This window comes from Chrysochloris asiatica, unplaced genomic scaffold (assembly GCF_000296735.1).
Source record: "Chrysochloris asiatica unplaced genomic scaffold, ChrAsi1.0 scaffold00039, whole genome shotgun sequence".
Taxonomy (NCBI): Eukaryota; Metazoa; Chordata; class Mammalia; order Afrosoricida; family Chrysochloridae; genus Chrysochloris; species Chrysochloris asiatica.
In genome coordinates, this window is record NW_006408557.1 from 19,624,934 (window position 1) to 19,647,073 (window position 22,140).

The window sequence follows — 22,140 nt, forward strand, 5'->3', positions numbered from 1 at the left end:
ACTGTGGTGGCTTGCATGTTGCTGTGATTCTGGAAGCTATGCCATGGGTATTTTAAATACTAGCAGGTTCGCCCATGGTAGACAGGTTTCAGCTGAGCTTCCAGACGAAGACAGACTTGGAAGAAGGCGGGATGGACTACTTCCAAATATCTAGTCACTGAAAACTTGTGAACAACAGTGGAACACTGTCAGTACCAGAGTATTGGACATTAAAACATGATGAAGAACACCAGAATGTTGTTAGATATAGTACCAGAGGATGAGCCAAAATATGACTGGGGAAGAGATACCTCCTCAAAGTAGAGTTAACTGTGATGATGCAAATGTAGTAAAGCTTTCGGGACCTTCATTTGCTGATGGGTGCAACTTAAAATGAAGAGACATAGCTGTAAACATCCATTAATAATCAGAACATGGAATGTATGAAGTATGAATCTAGGGAAATTGGAAGTTGTCAAAAATTAAATGGAACACATCAATATCAATATCCTAAGCATTAGTGAGCTGAAATGCACTGGTATTGGCCATTTTGAATCTGACAATTACAAGTTTACTATGCCGGGAATGACAAATTAAGGAGAATGGCATTGCATTAATCATCAGAAAGAACATCTGTCTTGAAGTAAAACACTGTCTGTAATAGGATAATATCCATAAGCCTACAAGGAAGACTAAATTATTCAAACATACACACCAACCACTAAGGCCAGTGATGATGAAATTGAAGAATTCTATCAACTTCTTCAGTCTGAAATTGATCAAACAGATAATCAAGATGTATTCATAATTACAGGTGATTGGAATGCAAAGGTTGGAAACAAAGAGGAAGGACTAGTAGTTGGAAATTATGGCCTTGGTGATAGAAACAATGCATTATAGAATTTTGCAAAACCAATGACTTCATTGTAAATAAGTTGTTCATTTAAACAACATAAAAGATGACTATATACATGGACTTCACCAGATGGAATACACAAATATCAAATTGACTACATCTGTGGAAGGAGACGGTGGAAAAGCTCCATATCATCAACCAAAACAAGGCCAGGGCAGACTGGAACAGACCATCAATTGCTCATATGTAAGTTCAGGCTGAAGCTGAAGAAAATGAAAATAAGTCCATAAGAACCAAAATATGGTCTTGAATATATCCCACCTGAATTTAGAGATCATCTGAAGAACAGATATGATGCATTAGACACTAAAGACCGCAAGAGTTGTGGGATGACATCAAGAACATCATGCAGGAAGAAAGCAAAAGGTCATTAAAAAGACAAGAAAGAAGGAAAAGACTAAAATGGATGTCAGAAGAGACTCTGAAACTTGCTCCCCAGTGGAGAGACGCTAAAGCAAATGGTAGAAATGAGGTGGTACAGGAGCTAAACGGAAAATTTCAAAGGTCAACTCGAGAAGACAAAGTCAGATATTTTAATGAAATGTGCAAAGACCTGGAGTCAGAAAACCAAAAGGGAAGAACACACTCAGCATTCCTCATGCTGAGGGAACTGAAGAAAAAATTTAAACCTCGACTTGCAGTATTAAAAGATTCTATGGGGGAGAACAAACAAGATGGCAGATTGGGTTGAAGTGCAGTGAGGAGCTCCGTCAGCAACAACACAGAATAATACCGGACCGAGAAGGCTCAGAGGATGGTCCCAAAACTCTGAACCACATATAAAGGAATATTTAGAAGGTTCGAAGGCTTGCAGCTAGGGGAATTTATAGCAGAAGCAAGACATCCAATGCTTTCTAATCCAAGATGCTCAGCTGCTCCCGGAGCTGCCATCTTGGGAGAGACCAAGCGGGGGAAAGATCAGAGCAGCCAAGGATACCTGACAGAACCACAGAGATAAAGATGTGGACATTCTTTTTGTGTGTGTGTATCTGTTCAAAAAATCACTCTTGCAGAGCCTTTGCAGAGTATAGGACCTTAGGTGGAATCCTCAATCCCATCCAGAACCTTATGAGGACAAGCAGACCAGCCTGGAACAGCTAGAGCAACATCTTCAAAGAAAGATCATCAGAAAAAAAACCAAAACAAAAATGTCAGCATGACTGGCTACTACAAGAATAAGCAAGCTATTTGCCAGGAAGCCATCAAGGCAAGCAATCAGGTTCCTTCAGGACAAGCCCTGCCCCCTCTAAGACTGAAACTCAAAAGGAACACAGGGGCAGGCATGTAAGCTTTGCTGGCGACCACATTGATCTACTAGTGAGTGTTAAAGGGGGTCAGGCAGCAATAAAGAAATGGGCTGAGTTCACTGACAGTCCATTGACTCCCACTGACCTGGAGATGAAAAAGGGAAGAGGAAGGGCTGGTTGGTCCAAAGTGTGGTGAGACCTGGGGACACCTGAGCCCATGGACAAGGACACACAGGGCTAGAGCTGAGAGTGAAGCATCCAGCTGATATGAAGTGAAAGGAAATGCACAAGAACACCCAAACTTGCAGATAGTACCCATTTGACCTAGCCTCGATAGCTTGATAATCAGTACTTGACTACTGGAAGATTTAAAAAAATTTTTTTTTGGATAAAGGAAATAAGGGTAAATTGCTACAATTTGATGAACCTTACCTATTCTCACGAAGGTAGTAACTCTAAATACCAACGGAGAGGGAAGGAGTCTTCACATCAAGTATCAATGCTAACCCCTCTGTACACAGGGTAGATAGGGACAGGCAACTTAGACATTGGCTACCTAAAATGAGGGGCTGATAAAGGCATGAAGTGACTGGCTTACAAGGTTTCAGGAGGGAGTTTACTTTTAAGAGTGTGTGTGTGTGGGAAAAGGGCCCCACTGAATAGTTTTCATCTTGTCTAGATGGGTCTGGTGAAAAGAGATGGGGATAAGATTCTTATAAATTCAATAGTGACTAATTGTGACTGTCACAGTTGTAAAGATAGAAGTTTTGTAACAAAAACAGGGGAGTGGTTAATCTTACAGTTCAGAAACAGAGGACCCTAGGACCATTAAGGGAGACGAGCACAAGCAGAATGTGGGACGTTATCCAGAGAAGCAGCGATGTCAGAGGCAAAGGCAGAGATGGGGACATGGAGAGAGAGAGTGGCCAAGGACCACTCAGAATAGAGGGACTAAGAGCTGGTGGCCAGGAGGCAGACTTGCAGAATGTGCCCTTTGGAAGTGTAAATTATTATATATGTCTGAGTGGTTTTTTTGTTTTTGTTTTTGTTTTTGTTATTCTTTTAAAGAGCTAAAGTGAGTAGAGAGAAATACTATTAACTGATGGCACATGGAGGGGATTATAATCATTGTAATGAAACACGGTGTATGATTTGTTGAGTGTGAAACTGATGATCTGCCCTATAAACTTTCACTCAAAGCACAATAAAGACCTTTAAAAAAAATTTTAAAAAAAAGGAGCGCCATGAAAAAAAAAAAAAAAAGATTTTCTGGGCAAATTATTGAAAGCATCATGAGAAGATGGAAGGAATACACAGAGTCACTGTACCAAAAAGAAATGGTCAATGTTCAACCATTTGAAGAGGTAGCATATGATCAAGAGCCAAACACAGGTTGATCTCAGGACCTTTGTACTTTCTGTTCTCTCCGCTTGGAGCACTCCTCCTCGAGATTTCCACTCTTACCCATCACCTCTACCATTTGTTGTTGTTGTTAAGTGCCGTCAAGTCTGTTCCGACTCATAGTAAGTTTGTGCACAACAGAATAAAACACTACCAGTCCCGTGCCAATCTCACAAGGATTCCTAATCTCCAATCCATTGCAACTGCCACTGTACCTATCCACCTAACACAGGATATTGTATTTGTTCATGGGTTTATTGTCTACCTCTCCAAGACTGGAAGCTGTCTGAGGTTTTGCTCATGGCCAAATCCTTACCACAGGGCCTGGGAAATCAATAAATATTTGTTAAATAAGTGCTTCTGATATATGTGCTAAGAGTCCTTGTAGCTGTGATCATCTATAAGGCATGGGTATGCTCCCTGTCCAATCATGCTAGGGATCTGGAGTGTTCTTTAAGAACCAGTCACAGCTAAGAAGCAGTCATTGTAGAAGCCTCCCTCAATATGTCCTGCTCCAGGCCCATCTGGCCAGGGTCTAGGGTCAGCCTGGGTCTGACCTCATTAGACCCCATGGTGAGGGACTCAGTCCTGGGGTACAGGGATGCTTTGTGTGCCCCATTCCTGTGTTAGCAAGTGTCCCCCCTTTTCATTTCTATGTCTGCAGTTTTGAACCAGAAGGTGTTTATATAAAACATCCTGGATTTGGTGACAAATTCACCCTCAGTGAGGAATCCTTAATGAATCTCTCTCCTTCCCTACAGCAGGCAGCGCAGAGAACACTAGCTCTGTCTCTGGTTATTTGAGGCAGCCAAAGATCAAGCAACAAGGGTGAGCTGCTGGTGCCACACTTTTGGGGAAAGGTGCTTTTCAGGCTCTAGAAGTAGATTCAGTATGGAGACCCCAGCACTTCAGACCCACTTTTGATCCTGACTGTTTTGTACAAAGACATTGCTATAGTCTTCAGCTGTAAAATGGAGCAATGATAATCCCATATGAATAAAAGTTCCTGTGGGGTTCAACTAAGGTAAAGGGTGTGAAAGGACTTGGCTCTAAGGGGTCAAAAGGGGGAAAATAAGGAGCTTGGATTCAGGGCAGCAGAAGGTCAGAAATCTAGTATCAGGACTGGTATTAATTTTTCAGTCTTTACCTTCCTTTGTGCCTCAGTTTTTCAGCTATACAATGAGGGGCTTGGACATGAAGGTCCCCAGGGAACTCTGGTTCTTACTGGCAGCTATCCACCACCTCTGGGAAGTTTTCCCAAAGCCTACAGCCCTTACCAATGCCTTTTCCAACACTCACAGAACTTCTTATCTGAGCTTGTATGTCACTATTCACTGCCCGTAGTTTCCCAACGGCTTCCTTGGGCATTGGGCCAAATGCAGGAGCTCAATGAACACAAGTCATATTGAATTAAAAACAATTTCTTCCTCCTTCCTGTTGCGTGGACACTTTTTTTTTTTTTATCCATTCGCATTCCATACACTGGAATCTGAAGGTGCCAGAGGTTGGTGGTGGTGCTGGTGTGTGTGGAGTTGTTTCTGACTCATAGCAACCCTGCATAGGGTTTCTGAGGTATAAATCTTTACAGGAGCAGAAAGCCTCATTTTTCTCCCATGGAACAGCTGGCAGTTTCAAACTGTTGACCTTGAGGTGAGCAGCGTGACTTATAACCACTACACTACCAGAGGTTAAATATAATCAAACTGTCAAACAGACCTCCTTGATGTTCCTCAAATAGGACAAGAATGATTTCTATTTCTCCAAAACCCTGATCATCACTTTCCACAAATCAGTAGAAAAACAAAAACAAAAAACAGTTGCTGTGAAGTCTGACAAACATGGCTACCCCGTGTGTGTCAGAGTTTTCAATGGATGAAATTTTAGAAATATATTTCCAGGCCTTCCTTCCAAGGCACACACCTCTGGGTGGATTTGAACCTCTAACCTTTCTGTTAGCAAGTGAGCATGTTGTTTACACCACCAGGGATTCCCTTTCTGCCATGTTGCTGCCATTATTGTTGTTGTTAAGCGTCATCAATCAGTCCTGACTCATAGCCACCCTTATAGGGTTTCCGAGGAGTGGTTGGTTGTTCTGAACTGCTGATGTTGCAGTTAGCAGTCCATTGCTTATCCTACAGCACCACCCCAGGATCCCCCTACCTACCATGTTGTTGTTGGTATTATGTGCCATCAAGTTAGTTATGACTCATGTCGTTGTTCTTAAGTGCCATAAAGTTGGTACTGACTGAGAGTGATCCTATGCACAACAGAATGAAACCCTGCCCAGTCCTGTGCCAACCTCACAATTGTTGCTCAAATCCATCTTATTGAGGGTCTTCCTCTTTTTGTCCAACCCTCCACTTTACCAAGCATGATGGCCTTCTCTAGGGGCCCTGACTCACATGGGGTAGCCCTGAGTCATAATAGACACTACAGCAACTAATTTTTTTGTTTTGTTTTTTACTGATTTGGACAAAGAGAAATCATTCTGGCCCTATTTGAGGAACATCAAGGAGGCCTGACTCATAGTAACCCCTATATAGGGTTTCCAGGGAGGGCTGGGGGTTTGAACGCTCTGATATTATGTGTAGCAGCCCAGCACTTATCCTATAGCACCATACCAGGACTCCTCTTTAGGGAGCAGAACGCCTCATCTTTCTCCCACAGAGCAGCTGGTGGATTCGAGCCGCTGATCTTGTGATTCACAGTCCAGTACTCATCCTAAAAAGTCATCGCTCTCCCCATTAGCTGCCATTGTTGTTGTTGTTGTTAAACACTGTTGAGCTGGTTCCAACTCTTAGCGACCCTGTAAGGATTCCCAAGGAGTGGCTGGTAGTTTGAACCACCAATTTTGGCAGTTAGCATTCCAGTGCTTATCCTACAGCATCACACGAGGAAACCCTCCCCTATTCCCACCTATCATTGTTGTTAAGTGCTGTTGAGTTCATTCCATCGAGTTGGTTCCAACTCTTAGCAATCCTGTATAGGGTTTCTGAGGAGCAACTAGTGGGTTTGAACCACCAGTATGGTGGGTTTGAACCATGATCTAGAGTGCCTCACCAGAAGTTCCTACCCACCATGTTGTTGTTAAGTGCTGTTGAGTCGGTTCTGATCCATAGCGACCCTGTATAGGGTCTCTGAGGAGCAGCCAGTGAGCTTGAACCATCAACCTTGCTGTTCAAACCAACTTTGCAGTCCAGCACATGAACCCACAGTGCCACACCAGGACTCCATAGTATATGATTATTTGCATGGGTCTGTAAGATCAGCACTAAACTGCTAATCGTAAGGTTGGGGGTTCAAACCCACCATCTGTTCCTCGGAAACACTGTACAGTGTTGCTATGAGTCAGAACCAACTCGACAGCACTTTACAATTTTACATCATTAATTGTTGGTGTCTCCACTTAGATAAAGTTCCATGCTATTTGTTGTTGTTGTCAACTGCCGTCCAGTCAGTTTCGACTCATGGTGACCCTGTAGAGGCTTTCCAAGGAACAGCTGGTGGGTTTGAACTGCTGACTTTGCAGTGACATACCAGAAGTCCTAGCACATGTTGTAGTTCTTGAGTGCCATTGAGTTGATTCCAACTCATAGTGACCGTGTATAGGGTTTCCAAGGAGCAGCTGGTGAATTTGCATTTCAAATTGACCTTGCAGTCCAGTCCATATCCCACAGCACCACACCAGGACTTTCTTTTTTTTCAAGTTTTTATTGTGAATTGGGTGATAGTTTACATGGCAGAACAATGGTTTTGTACTCAACCAATTATATTTTGTTTCATTGCAATGATTACAATCCTCTCCATGCACCACTGGTTAACAGTATTTGCCTCTATTCCCTCTCTTTCTCTCTCTTTTTTTAATATGCACAAAAACACACAGGAATATATAATCATTTGAACAACTAAAGGGCAAATTTTGCAAAACAGCTCCCTGCCGGCCAGTACACAGCCTTTCTCTTTCCATGAGTCTAGAGTCCTCAGCTACTCTATCTCTCCATGCCATCACCTCTGCCTCCATCTCTGGATTCACTGCTTCTCTGGTTAGAATCCCACATTCTGCTCATGCTCTTCCCTCTTCATGGTCCTAGACTGTAAGATTTACTGCTCCCCCCTTTTTGTCAGACAACTTCTACCTTTATAGTTGTGACAAACACAATTAATTAGTCATGATAACAATTATTCACTATTGAATCAAAAGAGTCCTATCCCCATCTCCTATCACCAAATCAGTCTAGACAAGGTGAAAACTATTCAGTGGGGATTCTACCTTCCCCCACTTGCTCTGAAACTAAACTCCCTCTTAAAAACATGTAAGCCAGCCACTTCATGCCTTTATAGAGCCACCTTCTCCCTCCCCTCCAATGTCTAAGTTGCCCATCCCTATCAACCCTGCGTATCGGGGGGAATAAGCTTCATCTTTGATTTGAAGACGCCTTCCCTCTTGGTTGGCATTTTAAGCTGCATCTATAAGATAAGGTCAAGTTCATAAAATTGTAGCAATTTACACTTGCTTCCTGTATCAAATTTCTTTATCTTCCTCTAGTTGAGTTCTAGACATCAAGCCATCCAAGCTAGGTCAAATGGGTACTATCTACAAGTTTGAGAGTTCTTAGAGACGCTTCACTCTCCGCTCTAGCCTCCAGTATGTCCTTGAGCTCAGGAGTTCCCAAGTTTCCTCATATTTTGGGTCAATCAGCCCGTCCTCTTCTCTTTCTCATCTCAAAGCCAACAGGTGTCTAAGGAACATATACACCAGGACCTTTAAAAAAAAAATGTATGGAGAGGCTGATAGCATAGTGGTTACAAATCGGGCTGCGAACCTTAAGGCCAGCAGTTCGAAACTACCAGCCGCTCCACGGGAGAAAGATGAGGCGTTCTGCTCCGGTAAAGATTTACAGCCTCGGAAACCCTGTACAGGGTCGCTATGGGTCGGAACCGACTGGACGGCACTTAATAACGACAACAACATGGAGAGGCAGAATTGTAAATGTGTTTTCTGGACCTACAGGGGGCGCTCAAACCACGCCCCCAACTCTAGGCCCCCACCTTCGCGTCCGGCTGTCGTTTGTGCGTAAACCCTGCGTACTGCCGTTCTTTTTAAACTGCGCCTGCGCTTCGGAGGCCCTATCAGAGCTGCGCATGCGTAGGCACAGTCGGAGGCAACCGGGTTTTGGTAGTTGCGGGCAGGATACGACTGGCACCATGCTGTCACCGGATGCCGAGCGGGTGCTGCGGTACCTGGTCGAGGTGGAGGAGCTCGCTGAGGAGGTGTTATCGAACAAGAGGCAGGTGGGAAGCTCTTTCGCTATTCTGGGGCTCGTGGTTGGGGGAGGCGAATACAGTAGGAAAGTTTGGGATCCGAAATGTCGCTCCGCTCAGGTGCGCAGTATGTTTGACCATCACACTGAGACAACAGACTTAAAGGGCGTTTGTGAGATAACGTAGATCAAAACCTTAGTTAGCGCGTCACTCGCTTATTCGGCGTTTGTTTAGTGAGCACCTACTATATACTGAGCTTTCCCTCTCCATCCCTCGGTTCTCCCTACCGTGACCTCCAGATCAGTACATTGCTTATTCCCGGCGGCTTCCCGGAATCACCTTCTAAAATGATGCGTTTCCCGGGTCTCCTCGGAGAGAAGAGGCACAGAAGAGGCCTGAGAGGCCTCGCGGTTGGGAGGAGGGCCGTCCTGGTCATGGAGGGCCTGTAAGCTAGCATAGGGAGTTTGGGTCTGGTTCGAATTTACATGCCAACGCGCTGAAGGGATTTCATGAAGGAGGGAAGTGAAACAACTAGAATAGAAATAATGAGAACTTTGACACGACGTGAGGACTGTATTCAGTGTCACTGATCATTCTGTATAAGGAGTTCTGCTAGCGTGGTTACGAGTCGGGCTGCTAACCTCAAGGTCAGCAGTTCAAAACTACCAGCTGCTCCGCGGGAGAAAGATGAGGCTTTCTGCTCCCGTAAAGATTTATAGCCTCAGAAACCCTGTACAGGGTCGCTGTGAGTCGGAACCGACTCCACGGCACGTAATCACCACCACCAAAGTTACGCTGTGTCAGGCACTGTGCTAACTCATTTCCTTCTGGCTTGGTAACCTAGGCGATAGGTAACGTTGTCCCCATTTTCCAGGAGGAAACCGGTGAAGGCTCACAGCTAATTCTTATTGTTGTTAAGTTCTGTTGTCAAGTAGGCTCCGACTCATAGCGACCTTATATATGCACAGCAGAAGGACACACTACCCCGTCCGTCTGTCCTGCACCATCCTCACAGTTGTTACACTTGAGCCCATTGTTGCTGCCACTGTGCCAGTCTATCTCATTGTGGGTGGAAGGGTTTCCTCTTTTCCGCTGGCCCTCTACAGAGCATGATGATGTCCTTCTCCAGAGACTGGATCCTCCTGATGACATATCTGAAGTAGGAGATGAAGTCTGGCCATCTTGGCTTCTAAGGAGTATTCTGGCGGTATTTCTTGCAACACAGATTTATTTGTTCTTCTGGCAGTCTGGTATTTTCAAAATTCTCCTCCAACACCACAGCTCAAATGCATCAGTTCTTCTACCATCTTCTTTTATTTATTATCCAACTTTCACATGCATATGAGGCTGTTGAAAATATCATGGCATGGGTCAGGTGCACTGTAGTCAACTGACATCTTTGCTTTTGATCATTTTAAAGAGGTCTTGTGCAGTAGCAAAGCTAGTATTGTTGTTCAGTGCTGTCAAATCGGTTCCAACTCATAGCAACCCTGTATAGGGTCTGAGGAGCAGTTGGTGGGTTTGAACTACTGACTTTGTAGTTAGTAGTTCAGTACTTATCCTACAGCTCCACACCAGGACGACAACAATATTCAAGCTGAAGTGTTTTGGTTCCAGAGCCAACATTGTCCAGCAGTATATTGTATCTCCCTGTCACTGTCCCACCTGTGCTGTTCCAGTCTAGGCTTTACAGTTGAGATAATTAAAATCAGCTGGTCTACAACTTACAGAGTCTTAGGTCTGCTCAGTCACAATGTCTAGGGGAGAGGCTTGGGAATTTGCATCTTTAATGTGCTCCCCAGGTGATTTTGATGTGCCTAATAGTTTTAGAACAACGGCTTTTAGTAAGTCAAAAATTATCCATTTAATCGGCAGACATTTTCTAGCATCTTCTCCTGTGGATGATTCCTGCACAAAACATTGTCTTAAAGGACTTGGAAGTTGAGAGGTAGAAGAAACATATTCCCACAGTCCAGCTTAAGCAGGATGTTGAAAGAAACCAATGAATGATGTCTTGCTTTCTTTCCAGCCCCTGGTCTGTTGGGGCAAAAGTAACAGAGTTCCTGCTGTCACAGTTCTATAGTGCTGCTACAACAGAAATAGCTGTGATCAACAGAAATGTAGTCTCTCATAGTTTAGGAGGATAGAAGCCCAAGTTCAGAGTGCCAGCTCTAGGGGAAGGCTTTCTCTTTCTTTGCTGGTTCTGGGGAAAAGTCCCGGTCTCTTTTCAGCGTCTGTAGGTCCAGCATTCCTTGGAGATCACCATGCATCTTGGCATCCAATCTTTTCCCTGTATCTAGAATTTTCACAGTGCAGGGACCCCTAGTCCAAAGGACAGACTCCACTCCCCACCTCTTTCTTGGTGGTCATAAGCACCCTTTCTCCACTTACCTCTCTCTCTCTCTATCTTATAAGATAGAAGGTGTTGCAGGCCACATCCCTGGGAAACTCCCAAGGTTGTCATGGGATTAAGGGTGTTGCAGCCCACTTTTCTTTTGGTGCTTTCTGCATCATTCAATAATTTGCCCAGAGAATCTTTCAATAACAAAAGTTGAGGCTTGATCTTTTTTCTTCAGCTCCCCCAGTGTGAGAAATGCTGACTGTGTTCTTCCCTTTTGGTTTTCTGACTCCAGATCTTTGCACATTTCGTTGTGATGTTTGACTTTGTCTTCTCAAGCTGACCTTTGAAATTTTCTGTTCAGCTCTTGTACCTCCTCATTTCTTACATTTGCTTTAGCATCTCTACACTGGAGAACAAGTTTCAGTGTTTCTTCTGACATCCATTTTGATCTTTTCCTTCTTTCTTCTGTATGACTTTGCTTTCTTCCTGTGTGATGTTCTTGATGTCACCCTGCAACTCTTCTGGCCTGCGATCTTTAGTGTTTAATGTATCAAATTTGTTCTTCAGATTATCTCTAAATTCAGGTGGGATATATTCAAGGTCATATTTTTGCTCTCCTGGACTTGTTTTCATTTTCTTCAGCTTCAGTCTGAATTTGCATATGAGCAATTGATGGTCTGTTCCACTATCTGCCCCTGGCCTTGTTTTGGCTGATGATGTAGAGCTTTCCCACCATCTCTTTCCACAGTCAATTTGATTACTGTGTATTCCATCTGGTGAGGTTCATGTGTATAGTCATCTCTTATGCTGTCTAAAGAAGGTATTTGAAATGAACAAATCATTAGTTTTGCAGAACTCTATCATACAATTTCCAGCATCATTTCTACCACCAAGGCCATATTTTCCAACTACTTATCCTTCCTTTTTTGTTTCTGACCTTTGCATTCCAATCACCAGTAATGATCAATACATCTTGATTGCATGTTTGATCAATTTCAGATTGAAGAAGTTGGTAGAATTCTTCTATTTCATTCTCACTGGCTTTAATGGTTGGCACATATATTTGAATAATAGTGATATTAACTGATCTTCTCTGTAGGAGAATGGATATTAACTTATCACAGACAGCAATTGTACCTCATGACTGATGCTGATATGTTTTTTTTGACAATGAATGCAACACCATTCCTCTTCAACTTTTCATTCTTATCAACGGAGAAAAGATTGAAGTTGTCAAGGACTTCATTCTTTTTGGATCAACCATCAACACTCATGGAAGCAGCAGTCAAGAAATCAAATGACATATTGCCTTAGGCAAATCTGCTGCACAAGACCTTTTTAAAGTGTTGAAGAGCAAAGATGTCAGTTTGAGGACTAAGGTGCACCTGACACAAGCAATGGTATTTTCAGTAACCTCATATACTTGTGAAAGCTGGACAGTGAATAAGAAGACCATAGAAGAATTGATGCTTTTGAATTATGGTGTTGGAGGAGAATATTGAAAGTGCCATGGGCTGCCAAAAGAACCAAAAGATCTGTGTTGGAAGAAGTGCAGCCAGAGTGCTCCTTGGAGGCCAGGATGGCCAAACTTTGTCTTTCAAACTTTGGACATGTTGTCAGGGACCAGTCACTGGAGAAGGATATCATGTTTGGTAAGGGGGAGGGTCAGAGAAAAAGAGGAAGACCCCCAGCTAGATGGACTGGCAGAGTAGCAGCATCAATGGGCTCAAGCGTGGCAACAATTGTGAGGTTGGCCCAGGACCAAGCGAGCAGTGTTTCGTTCTGTTTTGCATAGGGTCACTATGAGTCGGTACCAACTCTATGGCACCTAACAACAATAAAGCCCACTCTGTTGGTTTATCGCATTAGATCACATTGTGAGGTATTCTCATAGCTGCCACACTGCATCATTACATAACTGCCAAGCCACTGAGAATCATTACCCAGCCAAGTGGGCATATATTTTTGGGGGACACAATTCAATCCATGACATACCCCCGTCCATTTTGTTTATCAGATTGTGGACCTGGACACTAAACGGAATCAGAACCGGGAGGCCCTGAGGGCCCTGCAGAAGGATCTCAGCCTTTCTGGTAAGTGGAGATTGCCTCCCTGTGGTCCTGGAGCCTGTTCTGTTTTCCTTCCAAGGCCCTCACCTTGTCCCTGTTAGAGACCAGGCAGGAGGCCATAGAAGTGTGATTCTCCACCTGGTAGCGAATGAAGACAGCCTGTGGAGTGCAGGAGAACATGTGGCTGGGCCTGGCATAGACTGTGGCTCAGGATTTCAGCCGTTCCCTCAGTGACGGCAGACACAGAGCGAGGTGCTGGGATGTGTAAAAATGATGTGGCCTCTGCCCTTCTGCTCTAGCAGGTGACTAAAACAACATAAAAGGCATGACTGAGAATTCTGAGAAAGCTGAAGAAGAAGTGGATGTAGGTGTTGAGACTGTCCATGAGGGAGGGCATAGGGACTCCTTAGATGGGTTCGAGGGGTTTTGGCTGAGTAATCCAGGAGGGGGTGGGGGGCATGAGATGACCATAATGAGGGACTGTGGGGACTAGAGAAAGAAGTTTTGTGTTTTGTTTAAAGTTGAGTGGAAAGCATAAAACCTCATTTCATCAAAGGAAAAGGTTCTGCAAGGCCCCACATAATCTAGCCTCCTCCCCATGAACTCTCCCACACAATCTCCACTCTTCCTCTCCCCTAATTCACCAACCCAGCCACACTGGTCTCCTCACAGTTCTGATATCCCAAGCACACTACTGCTATTTGCCATTCCTGTTTCCTCTGTGGGACTCACTCTTCCCCTAGGTGTGTACAGGGACACAGCCTCACATTCTTCAGGTCTACCCAAGTGTCACTTCTCAGGCTACCTGGTATACGCGACAAAGCCCTCACCTGCTCTGGCACCCCTGTCCCTCTCGCTCGGCTGTCGTTCTCCCTACAGCACTTATGAGGGTCTGGTGCATCGTGTCTCGCTCCTCCATATCATAAAGCTCCTCCATATCATAAAGTGCAGGAACTTGGCCTTACTCTGAGGGGTTAGCAGCATCTAAAACAATGTCTGTCAAATCGAAGGTGTTGAGAAAATACTTGATGAAGTATTTTCTTCATCAAGAAATGACCCTTTGTCGTTTCAGAAGATGTGATGGTTTGCTTCGGGAATATGTTTATCAAAATGCCTCACCCTCAGACGAAGGAAATGATCGAAAAAGGTAAGGCATCCAGGGCTTTCATCAGGGGCACACCTGCCTCCCAGCTCCTCAGCTGTCGCCTGGAACTAAAGAGACAGGCTCTGGGCAGCTTGGTGAGAGGCAGCTGGGTTACAGGGTCAGACAGGTAAGGCTTTCAGACCTGCTCTGCCGCTGGCTGTAAGTTAGCGCTTCGTTCCTAGATGGAGGTACGTTTCCATAGCTGTGCTGTGAGGTGGAGATAAACCAGTATTCGTGGGTGCCCTCACATAAGAAGTCACAGGGAGCAGCTTTTTATATCATTGAAAAGACTTTGAGCCTTTTCTTAAACTGAACCCACTGCCACTGAGACAATTCCAATTTATAGCGACCCACTAGGACAGAGTAGTGTTGTCCTTAGGCTTTTTGAGACTAAGTCTTTACAGGAGCAGACAGCCTCAACTGCCCGGGGAAGTGACTGAGGTTGAGCCGCTGACCTTTCAGTTGGCAGCCTGGCCCATTAACTATCACTCCACTAGAGCTCCTCTTTCCACTCTGAATTAAGGCTAAATAAGAACATATGTTCCTGTTCCAATTTACCTACAGATTGGAGTTACAGACGAATTTAGGAATGGAGCTAATTTGTAATATGAGAACTGCATGTACTCAGTCTCCACAACTGCAGTCCCAGAAGCTCTTGGGAGAAGCATTATATAAAGGCAAAAGGTTGGGCTGTAAATGGGTCTTTGGCTGGGAAAAAGGGCAAATTATGCATGCTTTCCCCTCCCCCTCCTTGAAAACATGTATCAAGAGGACCAGCATGTTGCTCAGTCCAAGATGATAAGGTATCTCTATACTTTGAAATTAAAATTCTAGCAGAGAATCTAGTCCAGCGGCGAGGTTTTAGCTGTTCTGTTTGAAGGCTTATTCTGACGTTGTGCTTATAAAATTAAGAGTTGTCATTGCACTTGGATGGTGGATTAGAGGCGGTTTGGGCTGAGCTTCCAAAAGGGTTGCTTGGCAGGTTTCAGGATCTGGTCTTTGGCTCTGTTTGTCCTGTCACCATACCCAGGGGAGTTCTAGGGATAAACAAGCACATGGGAGACTCAGATTACTCATTTACATGAGAAATAAAACCATTTCCCTGGTCTGAAGGCTTAGCTGGTCAGGGCTTCTCCCTATTAGAAACGATGAAGACCCCTCATGGGCTGGTGGAAGGTCAGCGGGCAGAGTTGGTGGGTGATCTTGGTTGATGGCCTCATCAGTCTTTCAAGGCTCTCTCAATCATTGTGCCTCCCTCCTAATGCAGTCTTCAGGCTTGGTCCATCACGTTCACGATACCATTCCTCCCACTGTGCTTAGTGAGATTAAGCTTGAGAATTAGACTCGAATAAGGTCACATGCTACCATAGTCATGCTTTATACAAACCCATCATCTTGATGGAACTTCAGCCACCTTTTCTTTTTTTCTTTTTTTTTTAACTTTTTGTTGTGAATTGAGTGAAGGTTTACAGAGCAGATTATAATAAATTATACACTTTACTTCATTTCAATGTAATAGCATTTATCCCACTTCATTCCTCCTCCTCTCCCCACCCTTCTGAATTTTGTCATTAAGTAAGTGTTGCCCTTTTGATTTCAAATGGTGTGCATGCCTCACTAGACTGTTTGTCCCCTATGTATATTTATCTACTGCTTGACTGAAAGGAGCTCTGGTAGCATAGTGGTAACGAATCAGGCTACTAACCTCAGGGTCAGCAGTTTGAAACTACCAGCTGTTACACAGAAGAGAGATGAGGCTTGCTGCTCTTGTAAAGATTTACAGCCTGTATAGAGTCACTATGAGTCGGAACCGACTCCACGGTACATAACCACCACCACCACTGCTTGGCTAAAGATTGAGCCACAAGGGTGAATTCAGTTTACACATGAAGGGTGACCAAGAGCCGTAGTTTTGGGGTTCTGCCAGTCTCTCTCTGACCAGTAAGTTTGGTCTTTTGTATGATTTTGAGTTTTGTTCCACATTTTCCTTCACCCTGTTCAGGACCTTCTTATGTGATCCCTTCCAGAGTAGTTGTGCTCACCATTTCTTAGGGCGGCTCAGGTATATAGATGCTTGGTTTCATTAAATGTGAATTCCTGTATGTCCAGTCTGGGAGGGTGATGAGAAGTCCTGATGTTGCCCTCCCCATCCACTGATCACCCCAAGGGATTCTGCATCATGAAAAAAGGCCAGTGAGCTGGGAGTCTGGAGACTGGTGTGCCCAGCCCTGTCTTGAACTCAGAGTGGCCTTGACCACCACATCCCTTTTCTAGCTTGATTTCCTTCCTCACTTGGTCTCTGAGCTCTCCGGGTGCCCCAAATGCTAAGAAGACTTGCTCTCAGGGGTGACAGAGACCTTTGGGTCAGTCTTCGTAGTGTGACCTCATCCTTGGTTTTTCTGCCTCCTCTCTCCAGATCAGGCTCATCTGGATAGTGAAATAGAGAAACTCCGGAATCAACTTAAACTGAAGGTCAACCGCCTCTTTGAGGCTCAAGGTATTGCCCTGGGGTGAGAAGGGAGGAGGCTGGAAAGTAGAAGGGGCAAAGAACCATCAACATGAACTTTGAAGGGCCAGGGCGCAAGTCCCTCAGAGCTGGGCAGTGGCCTGAGCAACACAGAGTGGCACCAAAGTTGTGGCCAGTGGTTGTCTAAAGGCGCCTAGAGATGACAATGGATAAGGAGGTTTGTGGGGTCTGATTCCTGCTGTGACTTCTTTTCCAGGCACCAGAAACGGTCCTGGTGATCTCATAGGGCACACCAGGACATAGTATGGGACCAGGACAGCTAGAGGCAGAAGTCAGGGCTGGAGGATTTCTGATTAAACCTCCAGATTGGTCACCGATCTGGCAAAAATTCTAGAGCTCTCTGGACAACCAAGTCATGACTTTACAGGCTCTTGGGGACTCAGGAGTAGGTGCTGGGACACATCATCCAGTCTGAGGCTCATCTGGTCAGACCTGAAGGCCGCATGCTTGGCAACAGTTGTGCTATGTAAGCCCCTTCCCTGGGCTTGGCTCTAGACATGGAAGGCCTAACTTGCTGATGGATTGTCTTCTCTCCCAGGCAAACCGGAGCTGAAGGGTTTCAACCTGAACCCCCTCAACCAAGACGAGCTTAAAGCTGTCAAAGTCATCTTAAAAGGATAAAGCTCAACTACCAAGGTGGGGGACCTAAGACAAGCATCCCCCTTTGCTGTCAGGGAGGTCCAGGGAGTCTGCAGCTTTGAAATCTGTAAGGACAGGGTCTTCCCTGTGAAGGGGCAGGTGCACAGACCCTCGCCACCGAGCTGTTCTGGAGAGGCAAGTGGGAGCCTCAGCCTTGCCAGTGTCTGCTGGGTCTGGGCACTGGGCTGGATGGACACAAGACCCTTTGACAGGCCCTGGCAGCCACCCGTGGGTCGGGTGGAGGTGTAAGAATGACTGCAACAGGCACTTCTCAACAATGGCTTGCTGTTAACAGGAAGGGACTTCGGGAAGGGTGGGGGGAAGAACAAGAGTGGGTTCCAGCATTCCTCTCAGAGCAGCATGTGCGATGGAATCAAACAGGATCTCGGGAGCTTCTGAGTGAAGGACAGAGATCTTGGTGCTTCCTGGCCGTTGGTGGGGCAACCCACATTTCCTGCTTGCTGCCTCCTGTTTGCCCTGTTGGCTCTGCTGATTCACAGGATGGAGCAGAGTCCTGCACCAGGAATGGATGAGTGGGGCTGCCTCTGCCCTGCTGCACGTGGATGCCAACAAGCCCTCCACCTCTGAGGGACAAAGCTCCCTTCTGCGGTTAGACACTCACGTGTATGGCCTCTGAGGGCACCCTGTGGCTCTCATGTTCACAGAGGGCTCAATAAATACTTGCTGACAGGACAAACAGCAGACTTTGGTCTCTCATTTGGTCCTCCTTTGAGGGCTCACCAGTGCTTTTACAAGCCACTTACGAAGTCACACACTGATGTATGGGGGGTGGGCGGGGAGAGACAGGCAGGTCACAGCAGGGTGAAGTGGACAGAATCCATGAGACCACCTGGTGATAGGGAAGGTAGCAGAACGGAGATGGGAGAACGGAGATGGCCTACCGAACATGTCCCCACCCTGTGCACGCTGCTATGGCCAGATCCAGGAGGAACTAGGAATTTAGTTCTTTATAGAGTAAATCTGTCTTTTAAATATTGCCTGCTAATGCAGAAAATTTTTAAAACTTGGGTGCAGGCCAAACACAATACCTTCCATAAGCTAGATGCAGCCTGGACCTAGAGTAAGACACCCTCTGAGTTTGTTTTTCCTAAGGAAGTATTTGTTTCCCCACGATAGCTGTATAAAGCAGGGAGGTGGGATGGGAATGAGTTAAAGGAATCAACAGCTCTGGACAGTGGAATGCTATGCAGCTATAATCAAGAATAAAGAGGCTCTTTGAGCACAGATCTGGAAACAAGCTCAAGATAACAGAAAATGCAGTGGGCAGAATGGGTGCTTAAAAACCATCAGTTGCTACAATTTGATGAACTTGACCTACACCTATGGATGCAGTAGCTCAAAAGAGGGAACAAATCTTTACAGCAAGGATCATTCCCACCCCCTCCATACACAGAGTAGACAGGGATGGACAACTTGGACATTGGCTACCCAAAATGGGAGGCTACAAAGGCAAGAAGTGACTGGCTTACAATCTTTCAAGAGGGAACCTAGATTCAGAGGGCCTGGAGGAAGATAGAATCTCTACTGAGTAGTATCGAAACTGTCTAGGCGGGGCTGATGAAAGGAAATGTGGATAGGTCTCTTGTGATACAACAATGAATAACTGTTATTAGGACTGACTGTGAGGGTTGGAAATGTAAAGGTAGATGTTTTGTAGCAAGGAGGGGAGTGATTAACTTTGCAGTCTAGGAGCGAAGGTCCCTGGGACCATGAAGGGAGAAGAGCGGCGAGCGGGACCCTACCCAGAGACGCAGTGATGCCTGAGATGGAGGCAGAGACGATGACATGGAGAGATGGAGCAGTTGGGGACTTTAGACCCAGAGAGGGAGGGGCTGTGTGCTGATGACCAGGGGGGGCCAGGCTTGTATGATATACCCTTTGGCTGGTTGATGATGCATGGAGGGGATTGTAACCATGGCAATGAAATAATATACGATAGGATGAATGTAAAATTAATGTTCTCCCATGGTAAACTATCACATAATTCACAATAAAGCATTAAAAAAAAAAAAAAAAGCTATCAGTTGTGTACAAATGCTAAATGACTCCCTTGGCAGAAACATAGCAGATACTTGTCACTGGACTTGTAAATTTAGAATCTTAAACTGAATATATTACACATTTGAAAATAGAAAGTAGGGAGTTGTGGAATTGAGTTTGGTAGACAATGTCTGATGTGACTGCCCAGCTTACAACTTCTCTACCTCTGACTACTGCCCAGCCTGTCTGATGAGATGCTAAGCTGAAGAAGTACCCATTAGATCCTTTTCCTGGAAACTTGGAATGTGTAGTCCATGCCAGGGGCTGCCGGGACTATTCCTTAGTCACAGGCATGGAGGGAAAGCCCCACGCACCTTCTAAAAAACCCTTCTATAAAACCTTCCATTTGGGCTAAACCAGGAAGTTAAAGCCTGCATTTTGCAGCTAAAAGAATTGCCCTAAGCAGGGAGAGGTATAGAGAACCGCTTAGGGTCCCTAGGCCCCCTGTAGGTCTCTAGGCATCTCTGCCTTCTTGGCCTGAGAAATGGGGCTGCTCTGGCCCACTGGTTTTCAGATGGTGAGTGAGGAGGGAGCCCTCCTCCCCTAGGTTTCCCTGATATGGCCAGTCTGGGTCCTGTAAGGAAGACGGTATGCTTAGGACTCAGCTCTTCCCCGGACTCCCAGTAAAGGTGTGATCTAATTGCTTGCCTGGCAAACACAACTTAGCCTCTACGTCCTTGTTTCGGAAGGAACTTTTCAGCACTGACCTTCTGAGAAATAACCAAGTAACCCCTGAGCAAGGCCTGGTGCCCAAGACTTGTGCTCATTTATTAGATGTGATCTCTCTGGAGGAGCAGGACTTGCTTCATTTGTCCCCTCAGCCCGAGTGTCAAGGTTAAAGCCTAGCCAGCCCCAGGGATTGGTTGGCTCCTGGTGCAAAGATGCCTGGGGAGAGGAGAGTAGGGAAAGGAGGCATCCTAGGGCCCAGTCCAAATGGCTAGAGCAGCTGCTGAGCCAGCAAAGTTGCTGCCAGGTGGAGGGCGAGAGGCAGATGGCATGCAGTGCGGCTGTGCTGGGCTTGGGAGTGAGGAGAAGACTGGTGTGGCGCCTCCCCAGGCTCCCTTTTCTCGAAGCCGCTGGGGATTAGCTGGAAGCTTTCTTCTGGCTTTGCAAGGAGCGGAATAGCTGCCTCAGCTGCTTTTTCCGATCATTGATGCAACCTGGAAGGGAGGCTGGCGTTAACAGGATCAGCTGTTCTTGATGGGAGCATGTAAGGGAGCTTGTGGCCTGAGTTCCCACTACCTGGTGCAGAGGGGACAGCAGGGGGACCACGGGAGGAGGGGGGAGAAGGGAGAGCTGTCGGTCGGTCTATATCCATGGCCCTCGAGCAGGTTATTTACCTCTTGGAGCATCAGTTTCCTCATCTGTAAAACAGGAGTCTGAGGCCTGCCTTAGGAGGGACTGTGAGGACTCCAATAGCTCCAGTTGAGGGCTTTTACAATGCCTGGTGCCTGATGTTAAGTGCCACTGAGTCCGTTCCAACTTATATCCACCCTGTATAGGGTTTCCAATGCTGTTTAAGTATCTGAGAGAGCAGAAAGTCTCATTTTTCTGTCTCAGAGCAGCTGGTAGGCTCAAACCCCGTATTGTATGGAAGCACTGGTACATAACATGCTCAGTAAATATAGCCTTCTTCCCTATGTGTCAGGCACAAGCTACTAAGATAAGATGGCTCAGCCAGACCTTCTCACAAGTGACCCATGGTCTCATGGAAGCATGACAGGCAGTCCATGTTGAGCGGCCTGGCACAAGCTACCAAGACACCTCCCAGAATGTCCACATGTTTGCTTCTTCATTTCTTCCTCTTAGAGCTAATCCTCGAGGCAACTCCATGGGCCAGGTTCTACGGCACACTGGGGCACTCGGGATTGCTGGTTGAATGAATGGATCCTATGCCCACAAGTACCAACTGGAGATGCCAATACTTGTTAGCATATCAAAATAAGCTAGGCTCATACCTGCTTCCTAGGCATGCACTCACCACCCAAGAGCCATCTTGCAACTATGAGGCAGCAACTGTGAGCACCAAGGTGATGGGCTAAGTGTGGAGGAGCAGAAAGAGCAAGAAGTGTGTCCCTGGAGGCATCACACAGCCACTGCACCAGCCCTGTGCCACCCAAACCAAGACAAATAATCCTAATTCAAGCCAAATAACCAGTCTCTAAAAAAGATTTCAAATTCCTTTGAATCGAAAAAGGAAAAATGTGCCATACAAAGTTTAAAAAGCAAACGACAAACTCAGGAAAATGTTTACAGTAAGTTTGACAAAGGGGTAATGATACCCTTAACATCCTACTCTCCAAAGCCTTTGTAAATTCAGAAAAAAATTGTGTAAACAACCCACACAAAGAAATGGTTAAAGAGGATGGATGGCTTACAAAAAAAAGAAATGCAAATTTAAAAAACCTAGAAACTTATCAACAATCAAAGTAACACACATCAAATAAGCTGGCAAAGTTTTGTTTTTTAATTCAAAGCTGGTAAGTTAATGTAATCCTCCTGGAAAGCAACTTGGCTCTAATGAGTCCATCCCTTTAACTCATTAATTTTATAT

At 45.5% G+C, this 22,140-nt stretch overlaps 2 protein-coding genes across 2 annotated transcripts in view; one reads left to right on the forward strand and one right to left on the reverse strand.

The window, feature by feature from the left end:
- Positions 1 to 8,748: 8,748 nt before the first annotated feature.
- On the forward strand, positions 8,749 to 17,507 carry PDRG1 (p53 and DNA-damage regulated 1). Its single transcript, XM_006860705.1, has 5 exons — positions 8,749 to 8,835; positions 13,164 to 13,239; positions 14,288 to 14,362; positions 16,776 to 16,856; positions 17,425 to 17,507. The coding sequence occupies exons 1-5, from the start codon at positions 8,749 to 8,751 to the stop codon at positions 17,505 to 17,507; spliced, it is 402 nt and encodes a 133-aa protein (XP_006860767.1).
- Positions 17,508 to 20,669: 3,162 nt separating this feature from the next.
- TTLL9 (tubulin tyrosine ligase-like family, member 9) overlaps positions 20,670 to 22,140 on the reverse strand; it is a 106,428-nt gene continuing 104,957 nt past the window's right edge. The window contains 1 exon segment of the mRNA XM_006860771.1: positions 20,670 to 20,746. Within this exon segment, the coding sequence (XP_006860833.1) occupies positions 20,670 to 20,746 (77 nt within the window).